Genomic DNA, 16,828 nt, shown 5'->3' with positions numbered 1-16,828 from the left:
AAAAAAAAAAAAAAAAAGTCAACTAAGCTCGATAAGAAAAAAACAACACGAGAAGGAACAAACAGCTCAGTAAACCCTTGGAGAATGATTTAATAACCCTATTGTGAGATACAACAATGTTCACAAGTTTTCTCTGAAGTATTTTTTGATCATCCATTATCTGTTTTGTTAAAACAAGAAATAGAAAAAAAGTATTTTGTGCCTGCTAAAGGGGCAGGTTTTGGGGGTGGCTAAGAAGCTGGGGATATTGGTAGAAAAAAGGTCACACTGTTGGTGGGATTGGTGTTAAAACACCGAGTGCTTAAATTATTGTATTATGAACAACTTTGTAAACCACAGTGCTTAATAAAGTTTAAAAACAAACAAAAGGGCCCAGGGTGATAGTACAGCGGGTAGGAGGTTTGCCTTGCATGCTGCCAACCTGAGTTTGATCCCTAACATCACATATGGTCCCCGAGTCCACCAAGGGTGATTCCTGAGCATAGAACAGTCATGACCCATGAGCACTGCTGGATCTCATCCCAAAACAAACAACTACAAGGTAAAAATTGGCAAGGAAAGACTCCTGAGTTTTCAGCTAGCATGATCCTGAGACCCATATTTTGGACTCCCCATCACCAGAATTATTATGTTTTACTCCATATTCGTCAGATTTTATGGTCTTTTTTTGGTGCATTGGAGGGATGACAAGAAAGTTAAGTGTGGCCATTACGTGAATTAAATTGTGCCAGTATATTTTTTGTTTTGTTTTGGGGTCACATCTGGCGGCGCTCAGAGGATACTCCTGGCTCTGCACTCAGAAATTGCTCCTGGGGCCTGGGCGGTGGCGATAAAGGTAAGGTACCTGCCTTGCCTGCGCTAGCCTTGGACGAACCGCGGTTCGATTCCCCGGTGTCCCATATGGTCCCCCAAGCCAGGAGCAACTTCTGAGCACATAGCCAGGAGTAACCCCTGAGCGTTACTGGGTGTGGCCCAAAAAACCAAAAAAAAAAAAAAAAAAAAAAAAAAAGAAATTGCTCCTGGCAGGAATGGGGGACCATATAGGATGCCGGGATTCGAACCACCTTCTGTCCTGGATCAGCTGCGTGCAAGGCAAATGCCCTACCACTGTGCTATCTCTCTGGCCCCAAGTTGTGACAGTATTAAATTACAGAATGTGAAATGGATGTGGGCAATGCTACGTGTCCCTGAGCTGTTTTAAAACACGCTATTTCAGGCCACCTATTTTGTTGTAAAAGCCCAAAGAAATTAAGATAGTCTATTAACAATGCTAAAAAACATTGATTTTTCTTTTTATTTTGGCGGGGTAGGGAAGCTGAGAATCAATCCCAGGGGCTTCATCCATGCAAGGAGTGTTGTACCTCTGAGCTATTATCTTGATTTCCAAAGGAGCAATCAGAATTGCATAGCTAGAATACATTAATCCCACTTGATCAAACTATAAAATTCTTCTTTGGGGGTCCACAAGTGGCAATGCTGCAGGCTTGCTTCTGGTAGCAATAAGGGAACAGAAGACAGGAATTGAACCTGGATCTTCAGCCAGCATCACATTTGTACAGACCTTTGTGCTACCTTTCTAACCCCAACCAAAATGTAAAATTCTATTTTTGTTCGTTTGTTTCTTTGGTTTTTGGGCCACACCTGGTGAAGCTCAGGGGTTACTCCTGGTTTCATGCTCAGAAATTGCTCCTGGCTCAGGGGACCATATGGGACACTGGGGATTGAACCCTGTCTGTCCTGGTCAGCCATGTGCAAGGTAAATGCCCTACTGCTGTGCTATCACTCTGGTCCCAGTAAAATTCTATTTTTATACTAGTGGATTCAATTTGCTGTTATTCTTTTTTTTTTTTTTTTTTTTTTTGGTTTTTGGGCCACACCCGGTGTTGCTCAGGGGTTACTCCTGGCTGTCTGCTCAGAAATAGCTCCTAGCAGGCATGGGGGACCATATGGGACTCCGGGATTTGAACCAACCACCATTGGTCCTGGATCAGCTGCTTGCAAGGCAAATGCCGCTGTGCTCTCTCTCTGGGCCCCAGTTTGCTGTTATTCTAAAGAATATTTTAAATTGATAATCATGAAGAATACTGATCTATAGTTTTCTAAATTTTACTCTCTTCAAATGTTTTTTGTTTTTAGGGAAATAATGGTTTACTAAGATGAATGTGAAGTATTCCCTCATATATTTGGAAGTGTTCTTTTTATGACTATGATATGTTTCTATCATACTGCTTAAATATATTATTTAAAAAAAAGAAAGAGCTCACAATGAACATGTCTAAATTCAGATTAAAGAGTCACTGATATCTTCTACTATCAATACTGTTGGTAAGAATTTCTGATTTTGGAGTCTCAAAAAGTAATAATACTCTGTCAGTATGGTTTAAAAGGTTACCAAATATTTAAATGATCTATTGTGGTAAATAATTCATATGAATTTCAGAGAATAGAGTGCAAAGAGATGCATAATAATCCTGATTGACTTCCACCACAGACATATTCCCTGACCTTCAGAAATCTCAACTTCTTTTCAAACCTGGATAGTCACAAGAAAGAACAGATGGAGGGGGTACAGCCATCCCTGCACTTCCATTCAGAATCTAAACTGTCAGAGGGGCACAGTGGGAACCTTGCATATGACTGACCCAGGTTCAATCCCTAGCACCCCCATAAGACCTCTCTGAATACCGCCATAAGTGATCTCTGAGTGCCGAACCAAGACAAAGTCTGAGTACCATGAGGTATGGTACCCAAACAAGAACAAAAACGGTGATGCAGAATCTGAATTGTGACGATTTACAGCACAGCTCACAGACATTAGAATTATGGTACTGAGACTCATCTTTGGGCTTCCAGGAAGCATTACAAACAGTTTCCAATTACAGGGCTCAGAGACACAGTACAGTACGGCATACTGCCTTACATGTGCCAAACCTCGTTTGATCTCAGCCACTAAAGAGGGTCCTTTAGCACTGCCAGGAGTGATCCCTGCGCACCACCTGGTATGGGCCTAATGCTCTTCTTCCACCAAAAAATTTCAAAGTAGAAATATGACCAATGGTCCAAAAACTTAACTTCACTGTACAATGATTACTTATGAGATTAATAGTGCTCAGGGCTTACTCCTGGCTTTGTACAAAGGGAACACTCCTGGTGGTATTCATGGGACTACAAGGGCTCTTAAGGATCAAACCTAAGCTGGCTGTGCTCAAGGCAAATTGCTACGTGCTGTACTATCACTCTGGCCCCATTAATGATCTTTAAAGTCTCTGCTAGATGTCAGTAGAAATATTTGCAGGGCTTATTGTATAGCACCTTTTGAGCCCTTATACACCACTGTGGAACATGTCAAATAACAATTACTAACACTCGTCCTGACTACACTAGGGAAAGTCCTGTTAGCACCCAAGGAACTGGCATCACATGAACCTACCTAAAGCAAAAGTTTCATCATATGGCAGATTTCCAATAAAACACACAACTTTCTGAGGCAAAAGATAATTTTCTAAACTTTCTACACAACTGAACATTTTGCCCAAGTTAAAGCCTCAAGGTTATATTATAAAAAACTTATGAGGCTTTGAAAAGTGACAAAAGCAATTGCAGCTCCCTAGTTTACAATGACTACAACAGAGCCAGTGAAAGACGGAACTCTAGAGGTGTCTGGGAAACTAACCTTTGACCCGGACATCACTGTACCGCTGAAAGTGGTGGTAAGCAGCTTTCCAGGGGTTCCGATAGTGACGAAGCAAAGTAATAGGTGGTCTTGGGCGCACTGGAACATACCTTACCCCTTCTTCATCTATTCAAAAGTGAACAAACAAAAGACAGTAAATAGCTTATTATAGATTTGCAGTAATCCTCAAGGTATAATTCTAGTGAGTCTTATTCAATCTACTTAACCAAGCAGGTTCATGTAGATTCTCGTTTGGTTTTGGGACACACCCAGCAGTACTCAGGCGTTATTCCTCGCTCTACATTCAGGAATCACTCTTGCCAATGCTTGGGAGGCCATGTGGCATGGCAGGAATTGAACTGGGTTGGCTGTGACAATACTTTTTTATTTTTTTGGTTTTTGGGCCACACCCGGTGACGCTCAGAAATCACTCCTGGCTTGGGGGACCATATGGGATGCTGGAGATCGAACCTAGGTCTGTCCTGGGCTAGCGCTCGCAAGGCAGATGCCTTACCACCAGCGCCACTGCTCTGACCCCTGTGTAACAATACTTAGTGACACGAGAGACAGTGCAGCATGTAGGGTGGATGTCTTGCATGCCAATCCAGGTATGATACTTGGCACATCAATATGGCCCCCAAGCATTGCCAGAAGTAATTCCTGAGTGTACAGCCAGGAGTATGAACCTTAAAGACCTAAGTACAGCCTGGTGTGGCCCAAAATAAAAAGCAAACTAAAACAAAACAAAAAAAAGTCAGCCAAGTGCCAATTACCAATATACTCCTTGGGAGGAGACTTGCGCTTCTCTGCCTTCACCAGGAGATTCTTGGTAGTGGACCTCTCATCATCAGTGCTGTTGGTCTCCATCATGTCCCCTTCCTCCGTTGAAATTACATGTTGTTGCTTTCGAGGCTTTTTCCTTGGGGAGGCACCAGGTGGTAGGTCACTTGTGGGCATGGACAGGTTGTTAGCCAGCAATGCAAGAGATGGAGACACAGTGTTGGTAGCCAGTGGAGGAACAGCTGTTAGAAGGAAAGACCACATACAAATATGAGAACCCAAACACGAGACAGCGTGATTCCAATCTAAATGAAGGGTTAGAATGGAAAGGGGAGCTAATGTTTATAGAATCTCCTGCGTCTCTGCTACTCTGCAAAACACTCCAATTGCTTAATATTACACATCTTTACCCTTTTTAGTCCAAGGGCCTTCGCTTTTCACTTGTTTTATTTCCCTTTTATTGTTTGTTTTTGGGCCACATCTGGCAGCACTCAGGGGTAACTCTTGGAAGGGACTGAGAGACCATATGTGATGTTAGTGATCAAACCCAGGTGAGCAAATGCAAGGCAAACATCCTACCATATCTCCAGCTTCAACAAGTGACCATTTTCCAAGTCTTTCAGTAACAATTCCTAGGAGATAACCTATTATCACATATATATTTCTTTTATTTTTGGTTTTTGGGCCACACCCGGTAACGCTCAGGGGTTACTCCTGGCTATGTGCTCAGAAGTTGCTCCTGGCTTGGGGGACCATATGGGACACCGGGGGATCGAACCACGGTCCATCCAAGGCTAGCGCAGGCAAGGCAGGCACCTTACCTTTAGCGCCACCGCCCGGCCCCCCACATATATATTTCTTAACACTAGGGCCAGCAATTAAACTCCTGATTTTCAACCATTCTAAGACTTAGTTCTATCTCCAGTCTTAACCCAAATAACCTTAAAGATAATCTAATCAAATAGGGATTATTATTATTATCCCAGACTTCATATGAGAAAACACAGCACAACAAATCCCAAAATAGTAAGTGGCAGATTTGGGAGATGACAGAGGAAATTTGGATTTAGAGCTTGCACTTCTTTTGTTTTGGGCCACAACTGGCAGCTCTCAGGCGATCTTCCCAGCTCTGTGCTTGAACCCCTAGCATCAAATTGTTTGCTGATAAGAGCCAGGTGTGGCCCAAAAATCTAAACAAAAAAGAACTATTCCTTTTCTTGGGTCATAGTCTCTTCCAATAGAACTCTTTAAGTTACATATGTGTAACACAGAATGCTATTTCGTAGTATAGTAATAAATAGGAAATAAATATATTCACAAAAAGTACAACCACATTAGTGACTGAACATAAAGCACAGGAAATGGAAGGTTTCTTGATGAAATAAAGGCCTGGATAAACTGGAGCAAACTGATTTACATTTTGGCTCTGTCTGTATTTCACTAAATGTATATACTAAATGTTACTTTGGTAATTAGGAAAACTAAAAGCCCACAATATTAAGTCTTTGGGGGCTGGAGCAGTGGCACAGCGGTAGGGCGTTTGCCTTGCACATGCTAAGAGTCTTTGGAACAAGCCTTCCCCTCTCAAAATATTTTAGCAACATAAATCTTCCTTTATTGCACAAAAACATTACAAAAGCTGGCAAGGAAAACATTGTAAATAATTGGTACTCAGCTATGATCTTATTTTGCCCTTTACAAGGTAGCAATTTATTTTTTAATGTATAAATCTATTTAATTAAATAATTCATGCATTTCACAATTCACACTTTCTGAATAGTAATATCCATCCTTCTAAATAAACTACTGCTTAGGTTCAATTTAACTTCTGAGAAGACAGGGTACTGAAGGATGACTGAAAATTTTCCAGGAGAAAAGGGAACAAATTTGGTGGCTGAAAAGAATGGCAATAACTTACAAATAAATTCTAAGCTATCTTTTTTTTTTTTTTTTTGGTTTTTGGGTCACACACGGCAGTGCTCAGGGGTTACTCCTGTCTCTATGCTCAAAAATCTCTCCTGGCAGTCTCGGGGGACCATATGGGAAGCTAGGATTCAAACCATCGTCCTTCTGCATGCAAGGCAAATGCCTTACCTCCATGCTATCTCTCTGGCCCCTATCTTTCTTTTTTTGTTTATAGGCCACAGTCAGTGTTGCTCATGGGTCATTCCTGGCTCTGAGCTCAGAATTACTCTGGCAGGCTTGGGTGACTATAAGGGACACCAGGGATCAAACAAGTGCCCTATTGGCTGTACTACTGTTCTGGCCCTAAGCACCTATCTTTCAAGATTCTCGGGGATCAGTTGTAGTTAGAGCAGATTGAGTGGAGTGATAATAGAGTAAGTAAGAGTGTTTGCCTTGCATGTGGCCAAACCAGGGTCAATCTCTAGCACCACATTTGGTCCCTTGACTAGATGGGACCCCTTAAAAAATATTCTTAGGGTAGAGGCCGAAGAGATAGCAAAGTGGCATTTGCCTTGCAAGCAGCTGACCCAGGGCCTAAGATGGTTGGTCTGAATCCCGGTGTCCCATATGGTCCCCGTGCCTGCCAGGAGCTATTTCTGGGCAGATAGCCAGGAGTAACCCCTGAGCACTGCCGGGTATGGCCCAAAAACCAAAAAAAAAAAAAAAAAAAATCTTAGGGTAATACTAACTTTTTTCATAATCTTGATAAAACTTATAAAAGGGCAAATGATTTTAGTTTTCAACAGCTGCTTAATATTTTCTTTTTATTGGGGCCAGAGCAATAGCACAGAGGTATGGTGTTTGTCTTGCACACTGCTGACCCAGGAGGGACCTGGGTTCAATCCTCGGCATCCCTTATGGTTCCCCAAGCCAGGAGCTATTTCTGAGCGCATAACCAGGATTAATTCCTGAGTGTCACTGGGTGTGGCCCAAAATCAAAACAAAAAAATTTTTTTCGGGGCCGGGAAGGTGGCGCTAGAGGTAAGGTGTCTGCCTTGCAAGCGCTAGCATAGGACGGACCAAGGTTCGATCCCCCGGCATCCCATATGGTCCCCCCAAGCCAGGGGTGATTTCTGAGCGCATAGCCAGGAGTAACCCCTGAGCATCAAACGGGTGTGGCCCAAAAAACCCCCCCCCCAAATTTTTTTTTTCTTCTTTTATTATAAACTAATGAAATTTGGTCAAGGAGATAGTACAGGGAACAAGCCCTTTGCCTTGCTCAGAGCCAATTCTGATTTGATCCCTGGCATCACACATGGTCACCTGAGCACTGCCAAAAATGACCTCTTGGCGCAGCAGAGATGTACCACCAAACAAAATAATAACAAAAAAATGAATGAAATGCTAATTTAAAATAAGCATCAAGAAGCCAGGCTTTCTGGCTGAGGGTAAAACAAGAGTTGAGATGCTGTAGAATATTAAAAAAGAAAGAAGCAACACCAGTTCAGAGTATTCTGAGGAGCTGGAGCGATAGCACAGTGACTAGGGCGTTTGCTTTGCACACAGCCAACCCAGGTTCAATCCCTGGTATCCCATATAGTTCCCAAAGCCTGCCAGCAGTGATTTCTGAGTGCAGAGTATTCTGTGAGAGATACAATTCCTGGGTGATCTCTTCTTTGAAGGTGTATATAAAGAAGGAAAATAAAGCCCCACCTCCAAACTGAAGCGTAACCCACAAACCAAAGTCGCTACTGAGGTTATCAAAGTAGGGGTGAGGAGTTGGGTCTAAAAGGGCCGAGTGAACTATCAAGGAGTTGATTCTTTACTCTCAAAACAGGAACATTTACACTTCTGCAAGAAAAGCTAACAGAATGCATTTTGTGAAGGAGCTTACCAGATACTGGCCTCATGATGTCCATTGGTTCCACTTCTTCTTTAACTTTGATGTCAGGTACAGGAGGACCCAAAACCGAAGAAAGGCTGCCACCCACGGCCGCTGATGGTGGGGGAACAGCAGCAATGGTCGTGATAGGTGGGGTGATGGGGACAGCTCCAGGAATGGTGGAAAGGGCGGTAGCTGGTTGGGATGGGGGACTAGCTGCTGCGATCATGGCTGGAATGACGGGTGGAGGCTGCTGGGTAGTAGGCGGAACTGCAATGGTCGGCTGATCACTATTCTGACTGGACACATTCTCCATGGACACAGGGACTGGAGTGGCCATTGAAACATGGATTTCTGACTTGGGTTTGGCACTGAAACACAAAAGCAGAGATGACATAGCTAACAACAAAAAACTACCTTAATAGGAATACCTCAAAACATGAGTATTTGTCCTTTTTATTTTTTGGGGGGAAGTGAGAGTGTGTAGAAAGAAAACTATTACTCAAAGTAAAAATATTCAAGTTTGTAGCCAGAGAGATAGCACAGCAGTAAGGCATCTGCCTTATATGCAGAAGGACGGTGGTTCGAATCCCAGCATCCCATATAGTCCCCCAAGCCTGCTGGGGGGATTTCTGAGCATAGAGCCAGGAGTGACCCGAGTGCTGCCAGGTGTGACCCAAAAACCGAAAACCAAATATATACATATATATATATATATATATATATATATATATATATATATATATATATATATATATATATTTCCCCCCCACATTTGCAGAGTGGATAGGGAACTTGCCTTGCATGTGGTTGACACAAGCTCAATTCCCAGCACCATATATAATCCCAAGACCCCCAATAGTGATCACTTAGCATGGGACAAGGAGTAAGCCCTGAGTATTACTGGATGTGGCCCTTATAAAAACAATAATTTTAAACAATTATTTAATAATAATAGGGGCTGGCGAGGTGGTGCTACAGGTAAGGTGTCTGCCTTGCAAGCGCTTAGCCAAGGATCAGGACCCTGGTTCGATACCCCGGCGTCCCATATGGGCAAGTTGCCAGGGGCAACTTCTGAGCACTTAGCCAGGAGTAACCCCTGAGCATCAAACGGGTGTGGCCCGTAAAATAAAAAAAATATATAATAATTTTATTTTATTTTATTTTTTTGGTTTTTGGGCCACACCTGGTAACACTCAGGGGTTACACCTGGCTATGTGCTCAGAAGTTGCTCCTGGCTTGGGGACCATATGGGATACCGGGGGATCGAATCGTTGTCCGTCCAAGGCTAGTGCAGGCAAGGCAGGCACCTTACCTCTAGCACCACCGCCCAGCCACAATTTTAAGTAAAAACTTCCCCATCTCCTCCATATCTATGTTTTATTCAAAGTAATGAAATTTAGAAAGCAAACTTTTTTTTTCTTTTTTGGTTTTTGGGCCACACCCGTTTGACGCTCAGGGATTACTCCTGGCTATGCGCTCAAAAGTCACTCCTGGCTTGGGGGATCGAATCACGGTCCTTTCTTGGCTAGCACTTGCAAGGCAGACACCTTACCTCTAGTGCCACCTTCTCGGCCCCGAAAGTAAACATTTTAAAGAAAGTCACTTTATATTTGATGATACAACAAAGTATGCCCTGCATTTTTGTCTTATTTTAAAAGCGTGTACATTTTTCATTCTATCCTCTATGTCTACTTTGTTTCTATTTTAGTCTTTGAATTTTTTTTTTTTTTTTTTTTTTTTTTTGGTTTTTGGGCCATACCCGTTTGACGCTCAGGGGTTACTCCTAGCTATGAGCTCAGAAATCGCTCCTGGCTTGGGGGGGATCATATGGGACACGGGGGATCGAACCACAGTCCGTCCTACACTAGCGCTTGCAAGGCAGACACTTTGCCTCTAGCATCACCTTCCTGGCTCCTAGTCTTTGAATTTTTGTGTTCTTCAAAGGTGTTGTGATTAGAGCACTAATTTCAATTCGAGCACTAATTTCAATTCATAAAATATTTTGTTATAAGTTTTACATATCTCCTAATGCTTTTCTGGTGAGTGATCTTAGTGAAGATAATAGTCTAATTTGATAATCTTTTATCAGCCTATGCTAATCTTTTTCTGTTTTTAGTTATCATCATCATAATCCTATCAGATGATATTATTTTCAGTATGGAGTGGGTCTGTGGGGGGAGATCAATCTACTGCTTTGCTATTTTTTCATAATCCAAACTGTTTCCTCCTTCTGGTGCCACTAACACAGAGTATCTACTGCAAATAAGGCAAGAGCGTTGATAGCTTCTCCACGCTAAAGCCAGGAAAAAAATCTACATAGTCCCTCTTCATCCAATCTTCTAACACGCTGGGAGGATTCAGATGTTTACTGTTGATCTGTCCAATCATGAGTGTTAGTGTTAAAGTCTTCTACAATGCTGAGATGCCCTATCAATGTATCACCTCAGATATATTAGCTTTTGCTTTATAAACTGCTGCTTTATAAGCTGTGATGTAAATCTCTTATTTTATTTTTTTTGGAGGGGGGTCACACCCGACAGCGCTCAGGGGTTATGCCTGGCTCTGCACTCAGAAATTGTCCCTGGCAGACACGGGGGACCATATGGGATGCCAGGATTTGAATCACTGTCCTTCTGCATGCAAGGCAAGCACTCTACCTCTATGCTATCTCTCTGGCCCCTTGAAGCAAATCTTTCATTAAGAGCTACGTCCTCTATCTATGATCCCATAACCAGTAAATAATGTACCTTCCTATCTTATTTTTTTTGGTTTTTGGGTCACACCCAGCTGCGCTCAGGGGTTACTTCTGGCTTTACACTCAGAAATCGCTCCTGGCAGGCTCGGGGCACCATATGGGATGCCAGGATTCAAACCACTGTCCTTCTGCATGCAAGGTAAATGCTTTACCTCCATGCTATCTCTCTGGCCCCTTTTTTTAATTTCTTGCTTAAACACTATTTGTTCAGAAACAGGCAGGGTGTCCCTACTTTTATTAAATCTATCATTACTCTATGATTGTTTTCCAAACTTTCACTCCAAGCTGGTATTTGCTGTAAGAGTTCAAATGTGTCTCATATATAGCAGAAAGTTTGATTTTGTTTCCTGATCCATAAAATCGCCCTAAACCTTTTGAAAGGACAGTACAGTTCACTGGCATTTAGAGAAATTATTGATATGAAGATATGTGTTGACATTTTGGTTGTTTGTCCTTTTGATTTTTTTTTTTGGTCACACCCGGCAGCGCTCAGGGGTTACTCCTGGCAGTGCTCAGGGGTTAATCCTGGCTCTATGTTCAGATATTGCTCCTGGCAGGCTCAGGGGACCATATGGGATGCTGGGATTCAAAACATCGTTCTTCTGTATGAAAGGCAAACACCCTACCTCCATGCTATCTCTCTGGCCCCCCTTTTGATCTTTTTTAACAGACCATTCAGTATTCCTTGCAGATGTAGCTTAGATCCAAGAAATGCCAGTAAGCTATTGTTTGTCCCAGCATGTTTTAATCACTCCCTCAAGTTTAAGTGATAACCCTGTAGGGTAAAGAATTCTTGGTTACAGTCTTTCCATTCAGCACTTTACTATTCTACCCTCTTTTTATAATCTGAGAACTCTGATGTGAATGTTATGTTATTTCCTTTGCTTGAGGCTTTGTTTTACTCTTGCTGTTTTAAGGAGTTTATCTTTTTTTTTTTTTTTTTGGTTTTTGTGCCACACCCGGTGACGCTCAGGGGTTACTCCTGGCTATGCGCTCAGAAGTCGCTCCTGGCTTGGGGGACCATATGGGACGCCGGGGGATCGAACAGCGGTCCGTCTCCTAGGCTAGCGCAGGTAAGGCAGGCACCTTACCTCGAGCGCCATCGCCCGGCCCCAAGGAGTTTATCTTAACATTCTGATTACAAAGTGTCTTAGTGCAGTTCAATTTGAGTTTATTTTCTTAGATACTCCTTGGCCTCCTGGGTTAATATACATGTTCTTAAACTCAAGACTGGAGAAGTTGTCAGCTATTACCTCTATCAGTCCACTCTTCTTTCTCTCTTTGCTCTCCTGGGATTTCTAAGATGTAGAGGTTAATTCTCAATATTATAAAATATTTCTTATGTATTCACATATATCTTATCTTTTTTTTTAATTGCCAGTGTATTTGCATCACCACCTGGTTGTGTGCCCTGACTCTGAAATATTTTCTGTATCTTAGAGGTCAGTCCATATTACCTGAGATGTGTAACTTCTGACTCCTTACTTTTCCATGTTCTCAAAACCACTGTACAACACTAAGAAAGAAATGACTTGTACCTCTTTATTGACAATGCCATGTGACTTACGTTTGATTCTGTTGCTAAGTCCTGATACTACATTCCTGAGCTTCTTTATTTTTGCTTGAGGGAGATTTTTCATTTTTTTCCCATCAATCTTTTTTTTTTTTTTTTGGTTTTTGGGTCACACCTGGCAGCGCTCAGGGGACCATATGGGATGCCAGGATTCGAACTACCGTCCTTCTGCGAGCAAGGCAAACACCTTACCTCCATGTTATCTCTCCGGCCCCCCATCAGTCTTTTTTTTTTTTTTTTTGGTTTTTGGGCCACACCCGGTAACGCTCAGGGGTTACTCCTGGCTAGGTGCTCAGAAGTTGCTCCTGGCTTGGGGGACCATATGGAACACCGGGGGATCGAACCGTGGTCCGTCCAAGGCTAGCGCAGGCACCTTACCTTTAGCGCCACCGCCCGGCCCCTCCCCCATCAGTCTTTCTTCAGATTTATCAATACTTTTTCCCAATGATTTTCCAACAAACATCAAGGATTGTTGCACTGAAGTCATCCTCAAGCAGGGCATAAAGCTGAAACATTTGAGTACTTTTCTAGGCTTCTGTTCCCTTCTGTTGATATGGCTGGCTGACTTCATTCTTTCCATTATTTCTAGTTCCTTATGGAAGCTAAGGTGGAGCTCAGGGTTCCAGATGATCCAAGCAGAGGTTTGTGTTCTATTAGCAGACTGGTTCTGTGACTCAGCTAATTTCTAGCAGCCACAGATTTTTTTGTGAGATCTTGGGGATGGAGAGGGAGACAGAGACGGGAATAGTCATACCTAATGATGATCAAGGCTACTCCTGGCTCTGAATTCCTTTCAGGGCTTGGGGAATGAATCTATGGGATACTAGGGTCTGAACCTACCTGTGTACAAGGCAAGTTGCCCTACTCGTCACTTTTGTTTTTCTTCTGGCCCCTTTTGAGGATTTCTTTTTTTTTTTTTTGTTTTTTGGTTTTTGGGCCACACCTGGTAACGCTCAGGGGTTACTCCTGGCTATGTGCTCAGAAGTTGCTCCTGGCTTGGGGGACCATATTGGACACCGGGGGATCGAACCGCAGTCCGTCCAAGGCTAGCGCAGGCAAGGCAGGCACCTTACCTTTAGTGCCACCGCCCAGCCCCTTTTGAGGATTTCTTAAATGCTTTGTAAGAACTAACTTGTGCCTAAGGTTTTGAGTAGTATGTACTTGAATGACAACAGGGGATTTGTGTCAATATGCTCTGTAACTGCTTAGGTCTAGTTGGTCTGGGTTCTGGCCCAAGGTTTACAGTTGCTGGGTATGTGGTAGTTTATGCGGTGTCACAGTTCAACTGACTTGGCCAGTGACTGGAGATTGTGGGCGCATGCAGTACGCAGCAAACTCATCTTTGTCTATAGGAAGATGTCTGCTTTTACCAGCAACAGCTGGGGGATAACTGCCTGCGATGATGATAGAAGTGCCTGAGATATTCGATGGCCTCAGGACTAGCTGTTCCCAGCGGTGGCCCTAGGACTGCTGTACTCTATGTTTGGGGGGGGGGGCACTGCCAGTTCACAGTCTTGTTATGACACAGCAAGTACGGCTACAAAATAAAAACTTGACACTTAGTGCCCTTCACTTACTTTGTGTCTCTGACTTTGATAAAGCCTGGTGTGCCCAGGTTGGGAAAGCTTCCTTTGATTCTAAGTGGGCTGAGACTGTAAGCCTGCCAAACTGGCAGCTTGGACGTGTAGGGTGGGGCTAAAGTTGTAACTGTAGGGCAGAACTGAGGCTGAGTCTTTTGGGGCATGACTGAGGTTGCAACTCCTTTGGGTTGAGTCAAGGCTGCAGCTCAACATGCTCAGCTGGGTTTAACAAGTCTCTAGACTCTTTTTTTTTTTTTTTTTTTTGTGGTTTTTGGGTCACACCCGGCAGTGCTCAGGGGTTATTCCTGGCTCCAGGCTCAGAAATTGCTCCTGGCAGGCACGGGGGACCATATGGGACGCCGGGATTCGAACCGATGACCTCCTGCATGAAAGGCAAACGCTTTACCTCCATGCTATCTCTCCGGCCCCAAGTCTCTAGACTCTTAAGACTCAGTTCAAGTACAAAGGCATTCTATGAAAAATTGAAGCACTCAGAAACTCCAGCAAGAACCTGTCCTGTGGGTGGCTCAGGCAATGAGTCTACCAGGGTGGAAGTGACACAGTAACAACTATTCAGTGGAACTCACGCTGCTGCAAGTTGCTGGGTCCCCGCTTTTATTGGAGCAGCAGCCTACTGCATTGGGCAAATAAAGACTGAGCCCATTGCTAGCACAGTGAGCTGTTACAAAACTGATACTCGGAGTCCTTTGACTTCAGTACCTGTGTGCCCTAAGGTTATGTTGTAAGGCTTGCTTGGTTCATTTTCTCTTTCAGTCTCTGCTTGCTTGTACCCTCCACCAAGGGGAAGCTTAGCTTTAAACTTATGGGTAGCTCCATGCTGAGCAGTCTCTCAGGCTGTTTTCTCCAGTTAAATTTCTCAGCAAGACCCCTCACAAGATGCTGTGCTCTTACAAATTTTTACATGTTCTTTGTGTTGGTGACACAGAAGCTCTCAAGAACAATTCTTTTCAGTCATCTTGGCCCCTTGAAGTTCATTCTTAGTATAATAAGCCAAACACAATTACTCCCTGGCTTAACCCTCAACTAGCTCTATGGTATCCAGAATAAAATCCAACAGCTTTTTGAAAGGCTCCATAAATTCTAGATAATCTAGCTTTCAAATACATCTCTGGACAAATCTCTCCTGTTTTAGGATATTTGCTTTGCTAATTTTAATAATCCAGCAGTCCTCACCTCTGATACTGATAAGTAAAAATTTCAGATTTATGTTTAGCTGTATTAAACCTGTCTGCCATGAACACTGTTCAAATTTTAGTCACTACTATATTAACAGAATCACATCAGGTATAAACTTTGCTACTATGTCTTTAATCCATACACCATTAAGTTACAAATAGTAAATCAAGGATCTCAGTCCAGACAATTTCCTACACTTCCTACTTCTTTTAGCATGACTTCTTTTAAAGTATTCAATGATTGGTCACCATGTATCTATTATTCAGTTCATGAAAAAAAGTAAATCATGTGGATGTACTGTTTCTTATTTTTCAGTGATAAAACCAGGTAAAATCTTATAAAAATTGATTAGCAAGGGGCCAGAGAGATAGCATGGAGGTAAGGCATTTGCCCTGCATGCAGAAAGACGGTGATTCGAATTCCGGCATCCCATATGGTCCCCCGAGCCTGCCAAGAGCGATTTCTGAGTGTAGAACCAGGAGGAACCCGAGTGCTGCTAGGTCTGATCCAAAAACAACAACGACAAAAATTTGATTAGCAAAAGAAACTACTGGCTAATAAAGATAAAAATGCAGAAGAAAAGTAATCTTAGAAGTAAAATGGGATGCACTTAGGAAATTTGAAAGTGGCAAAATGGCAACAGCAAGAAGACAAGTCCTAGGTTTATAGAAAGCTACATGGTAAAGACCAAAGGAGAAGGTCAAATTAAAAAAATTTAAGCTACAAAAAGGTCTTGTTTTTCAGTCTAAGTAGAAGTAGTAGAAGCAGATGAAAAATTATCTACTTCTTTGCAAAAGATAAATTAAAAAAAATTCTCAGAAATGTAAGGCGAGTATTGCTAAAGTGCCTATCTTACAAGTAAAAGGCCATGAGATTGATTCCTGGTAATGCTTCATGCACTGAGTGATCCCGGCAGCCCCAAGCAATTTCCAGTTGTTCAGCAGCCAAGCATGTGCAAACAGTACAACTCTTGTCAGATCCCTTAGACTCTTTTCTCCTCCCTGTTCCCTGGTTATGTACCACTGGAAACAAGAGTTATAGAACATTTATATGCTCACCCTGCAGGCCTAGGTGACCCGGATGTACTCCTCATAGAGCTCTCCACTCGAGGACTAGTCACTTCAGGGGGTTGGGGAGGAATGAGTGTTTTCCGAACTGCCATTCTAAAAGAAACAAATTGAAAAACATGTCTGAGGGCATCAGAGAGTGAGGATTACAAGACACACAATTGCTAGGCATACCGATGGCCAAGGAAAAATTGCTATGCAGACCAATGGCCAAGGAAAAGTGCTACGAAGGCAAGCTGGTTTTCTGTGCGGTGTGTTATTATTTTGTTTTGTTTTGTTTTGTTTTTTTGTTTTGGGGCCATACCCTGTGACACTCAGATTACTCCTGGCTCTCTGCTCAGAAATCACTCCTGGCAGGCACAGAGGACCTTATGGGATGCTGGGATTTGAACCACCGTTGGTCCTGGGTCGGC

At 42.9% G+C, this 16,828-nt stretch overlaps 1 protein-coding gene across 2 annotated transcripts in view; it reads right to left on the bottom strand.

The window, feature by feature from the left end:
• The window catches only part of SAP130 (Sin3A associated protein 130), a 71,146-nt gene that overhangs the window by 10,933 nt on the left and 43,385 nt on the right, over positions 1-16,828 (bottom strand). For both annotated transcript variants that reach the window (XM_049769297.1, XM_049769298.1), the window contains exons 15-18: positions 16,407-16,511; positions 8,253-8,611; positions 4,447-4,695; positions 3,674-3,799 (exon numbers count right to left, since the gene is read on the bottom strand). In XM_049769297.1, the coding sequence (XP_049625254.1) occupies positions 3,674-3,799; positions 4,447-4,695; positions 8,253-8,611; positions 16,407-16,511 (839 nt within the window). The remainder of the gene's footprint in view (positions 1-3,673; positions 3,800-4,446; positions 4,696-8,252; positions 8,612-16,406; positions 16,512-16,828) is intronic.

The sequence above is a fragment of the Suncus etruscus genome, chromosome 2 (assembly GCF_024139225.1).
Source record: "Suncus etruscus isolate mSunEtr1 chromosome 2, mSunEtr1.pri.cur, whole genome shotgun sequence".
NCBI lineage: Eukaryota > Metazoa > Chordata > Mammalia > Eulipotyphla > Soricidae > Suncus > Suncus etruscus.
The sequence above is the reverse complement of the archived record's forward strand: the minus strand, read 5'-3'. Positions and strand labels throughout refer to the sequence as shown.